This window comes from Gekko japonicus, unplaced genomic scaffold, assembly GCF_001447785.1.
Source record: "Gekko japonicus isolate JY-2015 unplaced genomic scaffold, Gekko_japonicus_V1.1 scaffold4247, whole genome shotgun sequence".
NCBI classification, from domain to species: domain Eukaryota; kingdom Metazoa; phylum Chordata; class Lepidosauria; order Squamata; family Gekkonidae; genus Gekko; species Gekko japonicus.
The window spans coordinates 8,784-25,609 of record NW_015176577.1 but is presented as its reverse complement, the minus strand read 5'-3'; the positions used below and the strand labels follow the sequence as shown (position 1 = coordinate 25,609).

Below are 16,826 nucleotides of genomic sequence, written 5' to 3'. Positions count from 1 at the left end.
GGCAGGCGGGGGAGGGGAAAAAACAGGCGTGCAATAAAGTTGGGGGAATCCGGCCTCGGCGAGCGGTGATGAGCTGCCGCCGCCATTCCATCCAGCCCTGGCGAGTTGGGGGGGGGAGTGTTCTGAGGTGGGACTTAGGGGACACAGCCAATGGAAGCTGGAGAAGCTTCTGTCGGACAGTTCAGCCGTCGAAACACTGTTGGTGTGCATTTTCTCTCTGCTGCGTGACTCTGCGTGTTACTCAATTATATATAAGGGAGAGATGAATCACATAAAGATTGGTTTAGGAAATGATCTGGGATGTTAACATTCTGGAAGCATTTTCCACTGGAGTAATTATGTCAGGACAGCTTAACAATGATATCAAATGCAATTTCTCACCTCACGGTGGAGTGCTTGAAAAGCGTTTCAATCATTAAAGCAGAGAAAATATTTCACAGGAGGTTTTTGTTTTCAGTGCTCCCTCAAAACTTCTAACTTACCTTAATAAAATAAAACTAATCAAAAAACAAAATAAAAAAAATATTTGTTTCATTTATGTTATAGTTCATCTTTCTCACTTGGACTCAAGGACATGAAACATAGTTTGAGTCCAGTGGCACCTTTAAGGCCAACAAAGTTTTATTCACGGACAAATAGTGAGTCGATGCAATCAAAACGACGGGGTATTCAATAAAGACAACAGGGTTAAAGTTATAAAACCAATCAGAAATCTAAAAGCAGAACTGAAGGAGAGCATAAATCTTAACATTACACATGAAATGATACAAGAATTACATATCAGGATCCTAGTTTCAGAAAGCTAAGCACAGTAGAACAGATCACAGTACCTAATAAGCTTATCTAAGTAACTTTGTGGATCGTTTAGAAAGAAAAAACCTGGGGGGGGGGAACAGAAGAACACTAACCCCCTCAATTACTATTTCTTCAAGCCTTCACATCTCTCTTCCCAGTTCTAGCACGCTGGCTGATGATCAGGCAGTCATAAACAGAAGATCATCCTACCTGTCACTCTCCTGAGCTTGAAGGGGAAACTTCATTGTCTCCGTGAAAGTCTGGCCTTGGATGTTGTACTGAAGCACAGCCGACCCCTCTAAGGCACCTGAGGACTGCAGAGAACAAAAAAATTGGCAGAGCAGAAGGAAAGGAGGGATTCATTCTGGAAACATTGCCCAAAGTACCAAGACCTCAAAAGGTCCTACGGTTTCCTTGGTAGGGTTGCCAAACCTGTTTCTCTTTGCGGCGGGGGGCTCCCGGACGGCGTCTATGTTTTCCCCTCAAATGGCTGTGGCCCCGCCCCCAGCGTGCCCGGTGTCATCACGTCACATCCGGCTGACATCCACACCAGGGTGGGGCTTCCCCTGGGGCCCGAATCTGCGGCGGCGGAAACCGGGCCTCCAAAGCGGGGGGAAATCCGCCCCCCGGGGGGATTTGGCAGCCCTATTCCTTGGCCAAGAGAGATGGATAGGGACTGATGGTCAGCCTTTGGGGCCTTGGTGGAGGTTGCTTGCCTGATGCTGCCCATGGATCTGGGCGTAGATGAGGCTGCGCTGCCCTTCAAATATGACCTGTGGGCCGGACCCCACAAGCACAGCCTCAAGACCGGAAGGCAAATCCCAATGCACAGAGATTCCTGTTACTGCTGGCTGCAGGGCTTTCTTCAAAGACTGCAAGGCCTGAAGGAAGGAAACAGCATAAGTAGGCCTAAGGTAGACAACAGGGTTCCTTGTCCAATAAGAAAGCTAAAAAAAAGTTTTGCAGATGCCTTTTGAAGCCAGCACAACGACTGAACAAGACATCCTCTTTATTTTATCCTGAGTTGTTTGATACATAGGTGTTTAAGTACCAGTAGGCAATAGACACTAAATAAGCACGCTTTAGGTGTAGAAATGACAAAGCACTCTCTTTCAACAGAAAACACAAATAAACAATCTAATTTTTTGGCTTTTAGTGACTGTATTAAATCATGTCTTGTACAGGAAAATACTACGTTGAAATCACTTGGGCATGATTAGCTGGTGAAGGAGGAAGAAAACAGTCTGTAGAACAAGAGGAAGAGAGGGCTGAACAAGAGCACCCATCCGAGGACCCATTCCTGGCAGGATCTGAGGAAAGACTGCAAGACAGAATGCCTTGTTTCATTTCAAAGTCAGTTAGGCTGGGAGTGCAAGCTTTTGGGTGCTCTTTGCCAGAGAGGGGAGCCTGGAAAGCTACCTAGAGCTCAGGGGAGAAGAGTGGAGTCCAGCCAAAGACGGAGGGGAAAGCCAGGCTCCCGGATCCTCACCTTGGCTTGCATGCGCTCCTTGCCCGTGATGAATTCAGCACTGCCTCCAGCTGCTCGAGCAATGCCTTTGATGAGGGCTGTGGAGGACCCTTCGCCAATGCCGAAGGAGAAGCACCTGTAAGCAAAGGTGCAAAACCAAAACAAAAACGGGTTTTAAAAACTTTGTATCCAAAAAACAAGAACAAAAGCCACGTGAAACCTTTTATTTGGTCCCACCACAGTCACACAGAACAGTGTGCAAGCTTATGAGTTGTCCAGAACTTTTCATCAGGCAGGACACTACACAAATAAAGTGCGGGGGGGGGGCACAGATGTCTCAGGCCACATGACCTTAAGGTACTTGTTCATCATCCTCGGTAAAATGCTGAACAAGTATACCGATATAAAACAGTGCTGGGGGTCAGATAGCACCTCCTGGCATTCCGGGAGCAAGAAATAAACAACGAATCCCCACCCTTCGCCAATGCCGAAGGAGAAGCACCTGCAAGGAAAGGTGCAAAAACAAAACAGGGGGTTTAAAAAATTTGTATCCAAAAAACCAGAACATAAGCCATGTGAAACTTTTTATTTGGTCCCACCGCAATCACACAGAACAGTGTGCAAGCTTATGAGTTCTCCAGAATTCTTAATCAGGCAGGACACCAGACAAATAAAGTGATGAGGGGGGGAGGGGAGCGCAGATGTCTCAGGCCACATGACCCTAAGGGCTTGGGTTGCCAGCATCCTCTGTGAAATGCTGAACAAGTATACAGATATAAAATGGTGCTGGGGGTCAGAAAGCACCTCCTGGCATTCTGGGAGCAAGAAGTAAACTATGAATCCCCATCTATATATATAAAAGAAAGTCCCCACACTGTAAAATCAATGCCCAGGCCAAACCGCTGGACCTAGAGACACCAAATTCAGGGAGATCACTCCCACTGTGGCGTAGGTGTTCGCTAAGAAGGGATTTTTAGAAATTCGACCCCTAAGTGGGTCAAAAGAGGGAAAATGTGCTCCCACTCTCTGATTGGTCAGCTGCAGAGCTCAGTGTTCTGTGGTTTAAAAAAACCCCAACAGTTACAGGGGACTGCAGAGAGATAATGACAGTTGAGGAAATCAGGAGTGGCCAAGAACCACCTGTGAGGTGAAGCAAAGCTGCTGGCCCAGCCTCTCTGATGGCTTTCAACCCACTCCCCCCACCTCCTAAACCTAACAGGTGGTTGTCTGTCAGGTGCAGCCCCACCTCCACAGTGGCTTCTAATACTCCTTCCTCCACCTCCCCTCCTACAGTGGACAGGCAGCTGTCTGTCAGGTGTAGGAGAGGACATGGGATGGCTTCCAAAACACTCTCCCCACCTCCTGGTCCCACCACAGTCACACAGAACAGTGTGCAAGCTTATGAGTTGTCCAGAACTTTTCATCAGGCAGGACACTACACAAATAAAGTGCGGGGGGGGGGCACAGATGTCTCAGGCCACATGACCTTAAGGTACTTGTTCATCATCCTCGGTAAAATGCTGAACAAGTATACAGATATAAAACAGTGCTGGGGGTCAGATAGCACCTCCTGGCATTCTGGGAGCAAGAAATAAACAACGAATCCCCACGGAAATATAAAGGTTATCCACATGTCTTTCTTACAGGGGGTGAGATGGTGGCATTCTCTGGATTATATGTGTGCAGGCAGGGATCTGGGGGAATTGGGTCTGTGGGGGAATCCCATCCTTCCCTCTCCCAGCTGGTTCTCCCCTTCATTTTTGGTCTCTTCTCCCACACCTCTCATCCACCACAGAGACCTGACAGAAACTTGTGGGGGAGGGGGGAATCTTGCCTCCCTTTTCTGCCTCCCCAACACTCTGCCCACCCCTCTGCCTACTGCAAACCTTAAGTTTGCTGGAAAATCTCCCTTCTGTAAAATTGAACTTGGTTAAATTTTAACAGAAGTGCCTTTGCAATTACTGCATGAAATATATGAATAGCGTGTGTGTGTTTAGTGCTGTCAGGTCGCTGTGAATTAACACTCTCCATATGGATGGTACCTGCTGTTTAAAGTCCAAAGTGTAAAGAGCAATAAACCAAAGAGTCTTTACTCCATCAGGGGGGCTCTCAGGATAGGTAAACACCCCAAACTGCCAATAAGCTAGGTCCAAGGAAGGAGAAATAAAGACAATCACTAAGAGGGTTGGAGTGTCCTCCAGTACCCCAAAAGAAAGGCCTATACAGTGGCTAGTGTGGGTCAGCTAGAGTGAGAACCTCCTGACATAAGGAAGGAGTTCTGCCCAAATGGAACTGAGGGTTTCCCCCAAATGGAACTGAGTGTTTCCTTAAAGCTGGGTACTGACGTAATAACATTAGGTATTCTATTTAGTTTTTACTTTCATTAGTTTGGGGAGTGAACACATTCCCACATATTTTCCCCTTTGGATGAAATTCTCAAGGCTTATAGTTTTCTTCACTAGGGGATCCTCCCTGCCAAACTTCAGACAAGTAAGAGAAAGGAACCCCCCCCCCCGCATTTTATTGACACTCAAATTTCTCCTCTGCAGCAAAGAGAGAAGTGACAAGATAAGCTTGGGTGTTTCTTCCTCCTCTCCCTCAGTCCTCAAGCAGGTGACGAATGTGGGGTCTATTGTAAACTGCAGTGCGGGGATGAGGGGAGTTCAACCCTGCCTTCTACCACAAATGAACTTGTTTTATTCCAGTACCATTTTCCAGTACCTTTGCTCAGAACTCAGATGACGGCGAAATGCATCAAACAACACAAAGTACTAAGGCAAGGTTTGTGGTTTACGCCTTGTCATGCTCGTATTCCATTTAAAAAAAAGATTTTTAAAAAAGATTTTACCCATTCCCTGTGTTTTACCTCTTCCTCTCCTCCTCCCCTTAATTCTGATCTTCTGTTTCCCTCTCCCCCTGCCCAGAAAGCGGCCAGGCAGTCCAGAACCGGGATGAAATTTTTAAGGACGCCATCTGGGACTTTTTAAACTTGGTTTTTAAAAAATTGTTATTTTATGTTTGTTATCCTGAATTCTTAATGTTTTGTAAATTCATTTTATGGCTTTGTGCCTCTATTGTACATCACCCAGAAACTGATGCAAACTAGGATGGGGCAAAACAACAACAATCTTGCAAAAATATACAGGGATCACCCCACTGAACTATGAACTAAAAAAGTCCACTGAAATTTTCTCCTCGGGCCTCACTTCTAGACATGGCCCCAAACCCAAATTCCCCAAGGTACTTTTCAAACAAAACTGTTAAAGTTGAGAGTTCTCAGACCCTCATTCAGTATAGCATACCAACTTCATGCTGCCTGCTTTACATTCAGGGAACAGGACAAAACCATCACCCCCATTTCTGTGAAGGGGAGTGCTTGCCAGGAAATAAGAACTAGCAGAACATTTGCCTCTCTCTTGGCATAAGTACCGCATTCTGGGGGTGGGTGGAGAGAAAATATAGCTTTACTTTTTGCCTGAACCTTGCCCCCCCCATTTCCACAGCTCTGCCGCCCCATCAAAGATTACAAAGCAAAACATTTTTTTTCTTTGTGTATAGCAGGTACAACCCCAGATAACAAGCTAGTTCAGACAACTCAGGCCAGTCCCTTTACAGGACCCCCACTTCCTTGGAAAGCCACTTTCCAAACCACACAAATACTAGAATGATAAATGTTTTAATGCTCAGTGTTTCTGTCAATCAAGGCGTCTTCAGTGGGAAGTTCTGGTAAATCTTCTGATTGCAGATGTCCCTATCATTCAGACCATCTGCTACCTGAATACTGCCCCTCCCACCGCTGGTAACACTGAAAGTGGAAAGTGCAAATATCAAACAAACATTTCTGATGATACCAAAGTATTACTAATTGTTATTGTTTCATTTGGATTATCTGGTTAACAAATACATTTAACACAATAAATCCCTTCTATTATTTATGAATCAGAACATTGCTCGATCAAGGTCAGTATAGTCCAGACTGGCAGTGGCTTTCCAGAGTGTCAGGCAAAGGCTGCAGTCACAGACACGAAATAATCCACTTTCAATGCACTTTCCAACTGGATCTTGCTAGTTCACACAGTAAAATCCAGTTGGAAAGTGCACTGAAAGTGGATTGAAAGTGAATTATTTAGTGTGTGTGACCACAGCCGAAGTATTTCACATCACCTACTACCTGATCCTTGTCACTGGAAGTGCTGTGGACTGAACGTGGCACCTTCTGTATGTCAAGCAGATGCTCTGCTATTGAGCCATGGCGCCTAATTTATGTTAACCGGATCAGTGCTCTTTTTGTAGCAGGAACTCCTTTGCATATTAGGCCACCCCCCCAATGTAGCCAATCCTCCACGAGCTTACAGAGCTCTTCTTACAGAAGCTACTGTAAGCTCTTGGAGGACTGGCTACACTAGGGGTGTATCGCTTAATATGCAAATGAGTACCTGCTACTTTGATTTGGGCTGGATCTGACTACTTATTATCTGAATAAGGTGCTGGGGAGGAAGTAAGAGACTAAGACAGAGAAGGTTATGCAGAGGATACAGCAGGCCAAGAGTGTTTGATCTCTTGTTCCAGTTACAACCTGTGGGAGTTGCTGTGACACTGAACTTCCGCAATTACTTCATTAGTGTTAGAAACCTCTCCATCTGTGAACACAAACAGCTGAAAGAGAAGGAGAGGGATGTGAGATTGGAGGCCAAAAGCTTATCTGTGGAGACCTATTAGCACAGAGGAGGTTTTATACATCCTCTTTAAGTCTAATTTGGAAAGGAAAGCTGTATGGTACAGCCTGATCTCGTCACATATCAGAAGCTAAGCAGGGTCGGTGATGGGAGACTACCGGCAATAGCAAATCACATGCTTCTCACTTGCCTTGAAAGCCCCTCGCTGGGGTTGCCATAGGTCAGCTGCAACCTGTCAGCACTTCACACGCAGGCATAGTTCAGCCTTGTATTAGTTGACAGACGCCAATGCCTGATGTGTCTGTTATTAGAATCATAGAGTTGGAAGGGACCTCCAGGGTCATCTAGTCCAACCCCCTGCACAATGCAGGAAATCCACAAATAACTCCTCCCCCAACACCCCCAGTGACTGCTGTTCCATGCCCAGAAGATGACACTGCAGAAGATATTTCAGTGGTTTTCAATCTGGAGTATGGTTAAAAATACTCAAGAACTTGCCTCTGGAAATAAAAAAAAAGTTCTGCTTCGGCAACACGGTTCCAACGACCCTAGCCCTTGGAAGGAACATTATCCTCTCTGCCTTTTCTCACTGTCAATGCTACAGGCACAGAGGCATCTGATTTCAAAAGTGAACTGCTGGTAATGGCAGACTTTGGTGATAAGGGTACTGGGACCACATATCTTCAGCCCGACATATGTGTTCCATTACTTTTCGCAACACCTGAAGTATCACACAGTCATTTCTTTTCCGTACCTGACGAGGATGTCCTTCTCGGCATGGCTGAGTCCAACCCCTTGCACAATGCAGGAAATCCACAAATAACTCCTCCCCCAACACCCCCAGTGACTGCTGTTCCATGCCCAGAAGATGACACTGCAGAAGACATTCCAGTGGTTTTCAATCTGGAGTATGCTTAAAAATACTCAAGAACTTGCCTCTGGAAATAAAAAAAAAGTTCTGCTTCGGCAACATGGTTCCAACGACCCTAGCCCTTGGAAGGAACATTACCCTCTCTGCCTTTTCTCACTGTCAACGCTAAAGGCACAGAGGCTTCTGATTTCAAAAGCAAACTGCTGGTAATGGCAGACTTTGGTAATAAGGGTACTGGGACCATGTATCTTCAGCCCGACATACGTGTTCCATTACTTTTCACAACACCTGAAGTATCACACAGTCATTTCTTTTCTGTACCTGACGAGGATGTCCTTCTCGGCATGGCTGACTGTAAATGGCCTTCAGTGGTTTCAGAATCCTTGTGCCCCCCAAGTCAGCCCGCAGCTTCTTCACACGTTGGAGAGACTCTGACATGGTCTCCTGGGTGTACTCTACGCTCTGCCTGCAGAGGGTAAAAGTCAGAGGAGAGTCAAAGATGCGGATGAGGTTTACCTGCCCTATCTACTCTGCTCCCTGTCTCAGACTTGCACATATTCACTAAACTCACCCAAGCAACCCTTTTACTCTCCAGCACCCTAGTCTTATAACAATTCTCCCTCCACTAAAATTCAAGCCATTAGTGGCTAGTAACTGCCAATAAGATAATATTAAAAGTACAGAAAAAAAGGGAAGAACACTGCTGCCCAGTGGAGCATCATGAAATTTCAGGTCAATCAGGGATGATTGGTTTGATTACATTTCGTCAACATTAGCAAGCTGAAATTGAAACGTCCCCTTGGGCTCAGGGAGGCAAGATGGAAATAGGAGAGAGAGGAAGGAACGAGGAATGAAACATGCGAAAATTCTGACACTCACGGGTAAAATGAGTCACAGCGGGATCCAAAGCCATAGATGTTGAAGAAGCATCCCAGAGGGAGGCTCTTCAGGAGGAGAATCAGGGTCTCCTGAGGTGGGGGGAGAGAAAATCTGAAGTTACCCCTCTGGATTCCCTCCCGTCACAGCACTACCTCCGTGCTTCCACAGAGCGCTTGCCGTCTCCGTCCTTAGTACACTTCTTCCCTAGTACAACCAACCCTCAGATGAACTTCCCTCTGTCAGAGGCTCCAGCATTTAGGCTAGTGACATCGAGTGGCTCAGGACCCACACGCTACTCTCAGACAGGCCACCAGTGGCCCTTCTGAGCACCATTTCCAATGTGACACTCACTAAATATTTCAGAAATGTGGGCAAGTGTATTGTTTGACAGACTGGGTGTGTAGTTTCTACCTTGAAACAGTGACAACTGGAGGGACAGGCAGATGAGTAAGCCGCTCTGAAGTGCTTCCCTCGTGCCACTTATGGGACCAAACACTTTTCCAACACCTGCCCTGTCTTCCTCCACAGCCTCTGTGCTCTCACCCCGACACAAGGGCAGGCTCCTGGGGAAAACAGCAAGCTGGCCACAGTGTTGGCTTTCCTTTCTGCACAGCCAGCTGGCTCTCTGCCTGGCACTTTGGCAATCCCACTTTCTTGCCTTGAGCAGCCTCATGCTCGGGAAGAGAGCAGTAAAGGGGGCACAACACCGGCTTCTGGCACAGCTGGCTGACGCAGAGTAGGCTTTTGCAGCAGGAAGCCTGAGCGTTCTTGACTTCCCTTGCTGCCTTCTCCCTCTCTCCCCTCTCATGAGGCAGAGCAGTCTTGGACATCTTGCCATCACCTAAGCTGTGAACCGGGTGCTGCGGAGAGAGCGGCGCTGCTCTGAGACAGCCAGCAGTGCTAGCTTGGGGTTGGGGCCTTCCTTCGGAATACTCAAAGCCTGTTTCAGGCAGGCTCTTACAGTGGGAAGGCTGCGTGCCCTTCACTTCCATCTCTGCCTACCCTGTCTCTCCCCAGGTCACCGCCCCTCAGGCCATATACACAAGGCAGGCTGAGGGTCAGCAGTGGTTGGGAGAGGCCACCCTATGTGGTCTGAGCTTCTCCGGTAATTTAAAAAGTTATTATTGTTGTGTGTATGTGTACTTGGTGGGGTGGCATGTAGCAGTCATGTGGCCCTTTCCACGGACAGTAGTTGTGAATGTGGCTCTCTATGAGCTGTGGAATGAGTAGCACTGATTTAGCCCGTTCATCCCTACCTTGGCACTCTGAATACGTGTTGGTGAATAGCAACTTCTGTTATCCATTCTCCAGTCCATGCTGCCAGAGCGATCCAGCAAGAAGATGAACTCCCCAGTGGCATTCAGGCCTGGCTTGGGGTCATAGTTCAAGCTGGGGTAGAGGGTAAGCAGAAGGGCTGGGTCCCCCATCAAGGATCCTGTTTTGCACAGGGAGAAAGGAGAGTCAATAGACATTTCTACCCAATTAATGCCCACACTCCTCACCAAGTACTGTGCCAGCCAGCCACACACTGGTCAAATGAATCTCCCAGAGTCCCCTGCACTTCAGCCTCCATCCATGGCTTGCCCACCTGACGCAGCTCCTGGCTTCCCAGCCTCGAGGACTGCACTGGGCTTGTGAACTTCCTCATAATAAATCAGCAGCTCTACATCTTGGTCAAATTGGTGCCCTTCAGCCAAGGAGACCTTTGGGAGAGATTAAAACAAAAAACAGAGTGAACACTGGAGGCTAGGGAAGGTTTCCGTTCCCCAAAGAACTCCAGTTGAGAGCAAGCATAAGTCCTGTTACAGCTACCCTCCTTTCACTGAGAAGACAACCCCAGATCAGAAACTTATGAGGAAACACAGGGGGTAGGAGACTGGATAATGGTTACCCTTATACCAAAGACGAAACACAGGGAGTAGAAGTACTGGAGACTGGATAATGGTTACCCTTACACCAAGGATGTCAAACAAAAAGACCAGAGATCAAATCAGGCTTTGTGGAGCCTCCCAAATAACTCCTAGCACCCCACCACATTCCACAGAGATCCCATCTGCATATTTAGGAAACAGCACAACTTAAGATCACCTTTTCCCCCATACTGCTTAAGTTGTGGACACGGTAACAGGGCTCAAAATTCACTTTAAAATGCCTTCCATTTACATAAAGGGAAGCAGGAATATGCAGGGAGGAACTAATTCCTTGTTATCTGCACTTTCCATTCTTCAAATGTGCTCCTGTTAAAAAAGTTATATTCCCCACTCAACCACATCCTTTTATTTTTTTTTCAAAAACAATTTATTAGGATATAATAAAAAAAGTTCAAACATATATCAAAACTTATATAATTATATATCCTTCCCTCCTCCCTTCCCCTCCCCCCTTCTCGGCTTCCCACAGTGCTCCAACCTCCAGCCATATTCTTAAATTTTCTCCATACCTCCTTTTCTCCTTATTCACAACCACAGGTAACTTATCCTTCAACAGTTATTCTTATACATTTATCTATTTTCTACTATCCTTTAATTTTCAATAGTTCTCAAAGCAAAGTAAATTGTCCTTTACATCCCAGTATTTCTTCAAATAATCTTTAAAGTCTTTCCAGTCTGCAAAAAATTCTTCTGCTTCCAAGTTGTTAAGTTTCCTTGTCATTTTATCCATTTCAACCATAAAAAGTAGTTTTTTAATCCATTCCCCAAGTTCAGGAACCTTATCTTGTTTCCAACATTCAACCACGTCCTTTTAGAGATCTTCGTGTGCTGTCACTTGGCTTTGCTACAGTGGCATTTGATTAAGCCTACAGCAGCACTTAGCCCCACGTATTCTGGGTGCATTGTGGCATCATCAACGCAAAACTTCCTGCTTAAAGGGGTGGGGGGAAGTGGCTGCAGTGCAGATTTTAGCCGATTCCCTTCTGTCTACAGGGAAAAACCTTGTTATGATTCACAGCTAATAATTATGTATCCTTTTGTAGTATCTGAATCGAAAGTATAGGTTTTTGCAGCATATACCAGTGAACTATTGAGCTGAGATTTAGGGTTAAGCAGCAAGAATTTGGGATGGAGATTACATGAATTTTCTGGGAAGGAAATACACTCTTGGCAGAGAAATACCTTTTTATTTTGAGGTTTGGTTTTGACACAACCCCTAGAAGTTTCTTCTGGCAGAAGACAGGTATAAGGTGGAAGTCAACTGCTTTCAAGTATCACCCAAGTTGTTTTTGTTGTTCAGTCTCACAGTCGAGTCCGATTCTTCATGACCCCATGGACCACAACACATCAGGCCCTCCTGTCCTCCGCCATCCTCCGGAGTGTGCTCAACTTCATGTTTGTTGCATTGATAACACTGTCTAACCATCTCATCCTTTGCCGTTCCCTCCTTTTCCAGTATCAGGGTATTTTCCAGTGAGTGCTCTCTTATCTGAACTTCAGCTTCAGTATCTGTCCTTCCAGGGAACACAGTCAGGTTTCACCCAAGTAACAACCATCAATACTTTGGATATGCTATAGGCATCCTGGCTGGATACAAAGAAATGGTTGGCTCACACTGTGGCTGGAATCTGACACCTAGAAGGGAAACAGAGATTGGGGGGGGGGGAGTTTGCCAGAGGGCTGGGTGTCTGGACAAAGACCTCAACGTAATGAGAAGCTTTTAGAACACTGTAGCTTCTAAGTTAAAGAGTATGCCTAGAACAAGATGGGCTAGGGCATGTAGAGAGTGAGGGACAGAGGAACTGTGTCTGGACCTTGCTTTTGTATTCCTTGCTCAATCCGTTACTATGAAGAGAGCATGTGTGTGGACTTTTTAGTTTTAAAAAATTATTTACTATTTTGAATGCTTGCTAAATCACTATTTCCTTGTGATTGTGCAGGTGTGGTAAGCAGTCCCCATGGTAACCAGTCACTGGGTAGAGGGAGATGCAGGCACTACGCAAAGCCTTAGAACAGCCACATGGGAAGAGAACCTGAGAGTACTGGCCCTCTCAGTAGGCAATTTCTAAAACAACCAGTTGGTGGCAGCATACCAAAGGAGATGAGAGGAGGAAACCCCTCTGCATGTTGGGTGAGCTGGGAAAGTGCTGATTGGAGATTCAGGATAGTCATTGGGCAACCAGATGCCTTGGAGGGCAGAATGGAGCAGCGCTCACGAGTTATTCGTGCTGTTTTGCCACACCCTTCTTCAGAAACAATCACTAGCACCAATGATTCAGTTCATCAGTAAACACACCTGGGCAGCAGTATGGTTTTCTGCTGTGTAGCGAAGGGGTTCAAGGGCGCATTTGGATTCCACCCGGTTGATGACAAGGGAGGACTCCAGCGTGGCACGGAGGCTGAGCGTATATGGAAGCTTTCCTTTGGGAACTAGTGGTATCTGTTCAGTGACTGTGCCCCCTTCTGATCCTGCAGAAAGAGACACACAAACAGGCAAGGCCATAGTTACAGGACACAGTGAGAAATCCCTCTCCTGATACACCAACACTGCATGATACACAACCTCAGTATCAGAGGCAGGAGAAATGAGGTTCGTGTGGCATGACAGAAGCAACGAGTGATTAAAATGTGTTATTTGTCAGAGGATGTGGCTACTAGCCGTATTCAGAGGGAGTAAATGTCTGAATGCCAGTGCCAGGAAGCAACATCAGGGGAAGGCCTCTGCCTCTGTGCTCTGTTGTTGGCCATCTACAGTACCTGGTTGGCCACTATGTAAGACAGAATCCTGGACTAGATGGACCACTGGTTTGATCTATGTTCTCATTAATCTTCCTCATTAAACTGAGAGCCAGTTTTGTGTGGTGGTTAGGAGCGTGGACTCTAATCTGGGAGACCTGGGTTTGATTTTCCACTCTTCCAAATGCAGCTGCTGGCGTGACCTTGGGTCAGTAACAAGTTCCTTCAGAGCTGCTCTCTCAAGAGCAGTTCTCTCAGAGCTCTCTCAGCCCCACCTACCTCACAGGGTGTTTGTTGTGGGGACGGGAAGGGAAAGGAGATTGTAAACTGCTCTGAGACTCTTTCAGGTAGTGAAGGGCAGGGTTTAAATCCAATCTCTTCTTCTATTTTGAAAGCTCAAAACCTGATCTTTGTAGCCACATTATGCCTATTCAGTCTTGCTATCTGAAGCACAGTGACTTGGAGGGGCAGCTGGTAAGCTAGCTATTGATCGAGATCAATAGCTTGTCCCTGCACTAACTTATGGAGCGAAGCTAGAGGTGAAACCCCAGAGACCTGAAGGAATAGGAGCTTGTGAGACTTTTTATTTTATGTAAAGGTAAAGGTAAAGGTTCCCTTGCTCGAAAGCCAGTCGAGTCCGACTCTAGGGTTGCGGTGCTCATCTCCGTTTCAAAGCCGAAGAGCCAGCGCTGTCTGAAGACGTTTCCGTGGTCATGTGGCCGGCATGACTAAACACCAAGGCGCACGGAACACTGTTACCTTCCCACCGAAGTGGTCCCTATTTATCTACTTGCAATTTCTTGCTTTCGAACTGCTAGGTTGGCAGGAGCTGGAACTAGAGACAGGAGCTCACCCTGTCTTGCGGCACCCGGGTCTTGAACCACTGAACTACTGACCTTCCACAGCCTGCAGTTCAGCGTCTTAACCACTTGAGCCACCGCTCAAGGAAATTAATAAAAGTGATATCCTCAACTTGTCATCTGAAGAGGTATAGCCTATTCTCTGAGGGTTCTACATCCCTCATTTCACTCTGCTATACATATAGATCAGGCTTTAACATAAGAACTGAGGGAGATCCTGATGGTCTCACCCAAGACGGGGCTTGCTTATATGCATCTCTTCTCCTAGAAAGGCTGGGATAGAGTTTAAACCTCTTGACAAAGACTGGGAGAAAGGAGGGAACTGAGGGAGATCCTGATGGTCTCACCCGAGACAGGGCGTGCTTATATGCATCTCTTCTTCTAGAAAGGCTGGGATAGAGTTTAAACCTTTTGACAAAGACTGGGAGAAAGAATGGAAGGACTCATCCAAGTTGGTAGTGTCAACATATACAGCTTCTTCAAGCAATTCTTGGGCCTTACAGTGATTGTGTGTGTATGTGTGGGGGATTATGAATCATCTTTGACCTGAAAAAGTGTGCTGGGTTTCAGAAGGCAGGTTCTTACCCGGGGGTACATAGCGTGGGTTCAGCACAGCAGGCAGGACAAAACAGACAGCCCCATCAGGCTCTGGAGCCAATGCCTGGATATAGCGCAGCTTCAGCGTGGTCTCCCCTTTGGGAGGAAGGTTACCCAGGTTGCACATGAAAACGTCACTGGTATTTGTATCCCTGTCAAGCAGGAAGGCTTCCCATCCTTCACTCAAGGCATCATCGTATTTCTGCTGTGCCTGTATTAGAATTGGGAGAGGATAGAGCATGAGGATTACTGTGTCCACTTTTGGGCATCACATTTTAGGAAGGATGTTGACAAGCTCGAGCGTGTCCAGAAGAGGGCAACCAGGATGGTGAGAGGGTTGGAATCCAAGTCTTATGAGGAAAGGCTGAAAGAGCTGGGTATGTTTAGCATGGGAAAGAGAAGGGTTAGAGGGGACATGATATCAGTCTTCAAATATTTGAAGGGCTGTCATGTAGAAGATGGAGCAGATCTATTCTCTCTTGCTCCGGATTGCATGACTAAATCTAATGGGTGGAAATTACAAGGGAGTTGTTACCGGCTAAATATTAGGAGAACCTTCCTAGTGGTTGCGCAGTGGAACAGACTGCCTCAGGAGGTGGTGGATGCTCCTTTGCTGGATGTTTTCAAGCGGAGGCTGGACGACCATCTTTCAGGTATGTTGTAGTGCTATCTTTCGGCTATGTTCCTGCAGAGTGCAGGGGGCTGGACTAGATGACCTGCAGGGTCCCTTCCAACTCTAACATTCTATGAGTCTATGAGGACAAGGAAAGGTTGGCACAAGTTGACTCCTGTAGAAACAATTGGCTTTGATCCTATGAAGGAGTTCCACGTGCACTAGACAGCCCCTACCATGAAGCCTGCTTCCTCTTCTGCTAGCACTTCCACTTATGAAAGGACATACTGAAAACCACTGGTCTTCCACAAATGGAAGTGCTAGCAGAGTGAGCTCTATGGTACAGGCTGTCTAGAGTGAACAGAACTTATTCGTGGGGTCCAAGTCAAAATAAAATGTTGGTGAATGTGCTGTCTATAGGGAACACTGTGAAAGAGAAGGCTCGCCAGGGAAGAAATTTACTCCTGGTAAAGAGACAGTGACCTTTCCACTGTGACAGGAAGACATTCCGTACTGTTCTCATATCTGAAATGTATGACTGACCATAACGGAGGCATTTTAATAAAATATGTTAATCAAATTGGTGATGCAGGATCCAGGACTCCAAAGGTCTCCCTCCCTCCCTCTTTTTTTGTAAGCATAGAGGTTTTACATGTGTTCCAGAAACACACCATTCTCCTTCGGACATTTCTTATCAGCTTATTTTCCTCTCAGAAATATACTGAATTTCTTTCACAATGCCTACATAATATACTCGGTATATTGATATGCTGCCTGTCTTCCGCTTCAGACATCTCTCCACGTTTTTACAGTTATGTTTTTTAAAAAATAAGCAACCCTCTCTCCCTTAGTTATTTCCAAAACAGTGTACAAAGCCATCTTTATTGTCTACATGTCACCACAATATTGTTTTTTTTCTTTAGCCAAATTTAGATATATTCCACCCAGCTCGCAGGGACTCCTTTGCATGTTAGGCCACACACCCCTAATGTAGCCAATCCTAATGAGTTTCTGCTGTTGGGTGTGGCCTATTATGCTAATGAGTTCCTGCTGGGCGTGGCCAACTTGGGAGTCAGCCAGAACTCCATTCCTGTGCGTTCCTGCCCAAAAATAGCCCTGATGGTGCCTTAATTTGATCTGTGTTCATGATTATTTCCCTACTCGGGCCAACTCTGAATTGGGAAATTCCTGAAGATTTGGGATTGGAGTGGAGCCCGAGGACGGCATCCCCATCCCACCTTTAAAAAAATATTCTGAAGACAATTTTGGCTTTTACCTTGACAAAGGTATCTCCAACCAGTATAGTGTATGAACCTTTTATGTTGTTACTGGTATTCCCTTTCTGACAATGTACTTTCAAATACCTTTATTAAAAAAAAAAATTCTTGAAACTTTCCCTA

The 16,826-nt window shown here is 46.2% G+C and overlaps 1 protein-coding gene across 1 annotated transcript in view; it reads right to left on the bottom strand.

The window, feature by feature from the left end:
* The window catches only part of LOC107124123 (von Willebrand factor A domain-containing protein 5A-like), a gene marked incomplete at its 5' end in the record, with an annotated part of 37,461 nt that overhangs the window by 12,142 nt on the left and 8,493 nt on the right, over positions 1–16,826 (bottom strand). The window contains 10 exons of the mRNA XM_015427514.1: positions 1,006–1,147; positions 1,484–1,676; positions 2,285–2,399; positions 6,840–6,919; positions 8,132–8,276; positions 8,690–8,778; positions 9,946–10,124; positions 10,278–10,392; positions 12,917–13,089; positions 14,802–15,024. Of these exons, the coding sequence (XP_015283000.1) occupies positions 1,006–1,147; positions 1,484–1,676; positions 2,285–2,399; positions 6,840–6,919; positions 8,132–8,276; positions 8,690–8,778; positions 9,946–10,124; positions 10,278–10,392; positions 12,917–13,089; positions 14,802–15,024 (1,454 nt within the window). The remainder of the gene's footprint in view (positions 1–1,005; positions 1,148–1,483; positions 1,677–2,284; positions 2,400–6,839; positions 6,920–8,131; positions 8,277–8,689; positions 8,779–9,945; positions 10,125–10,277; positions 10,393–12,916; positions 13,090–14,801; positions 15,025–16,826) is intronic.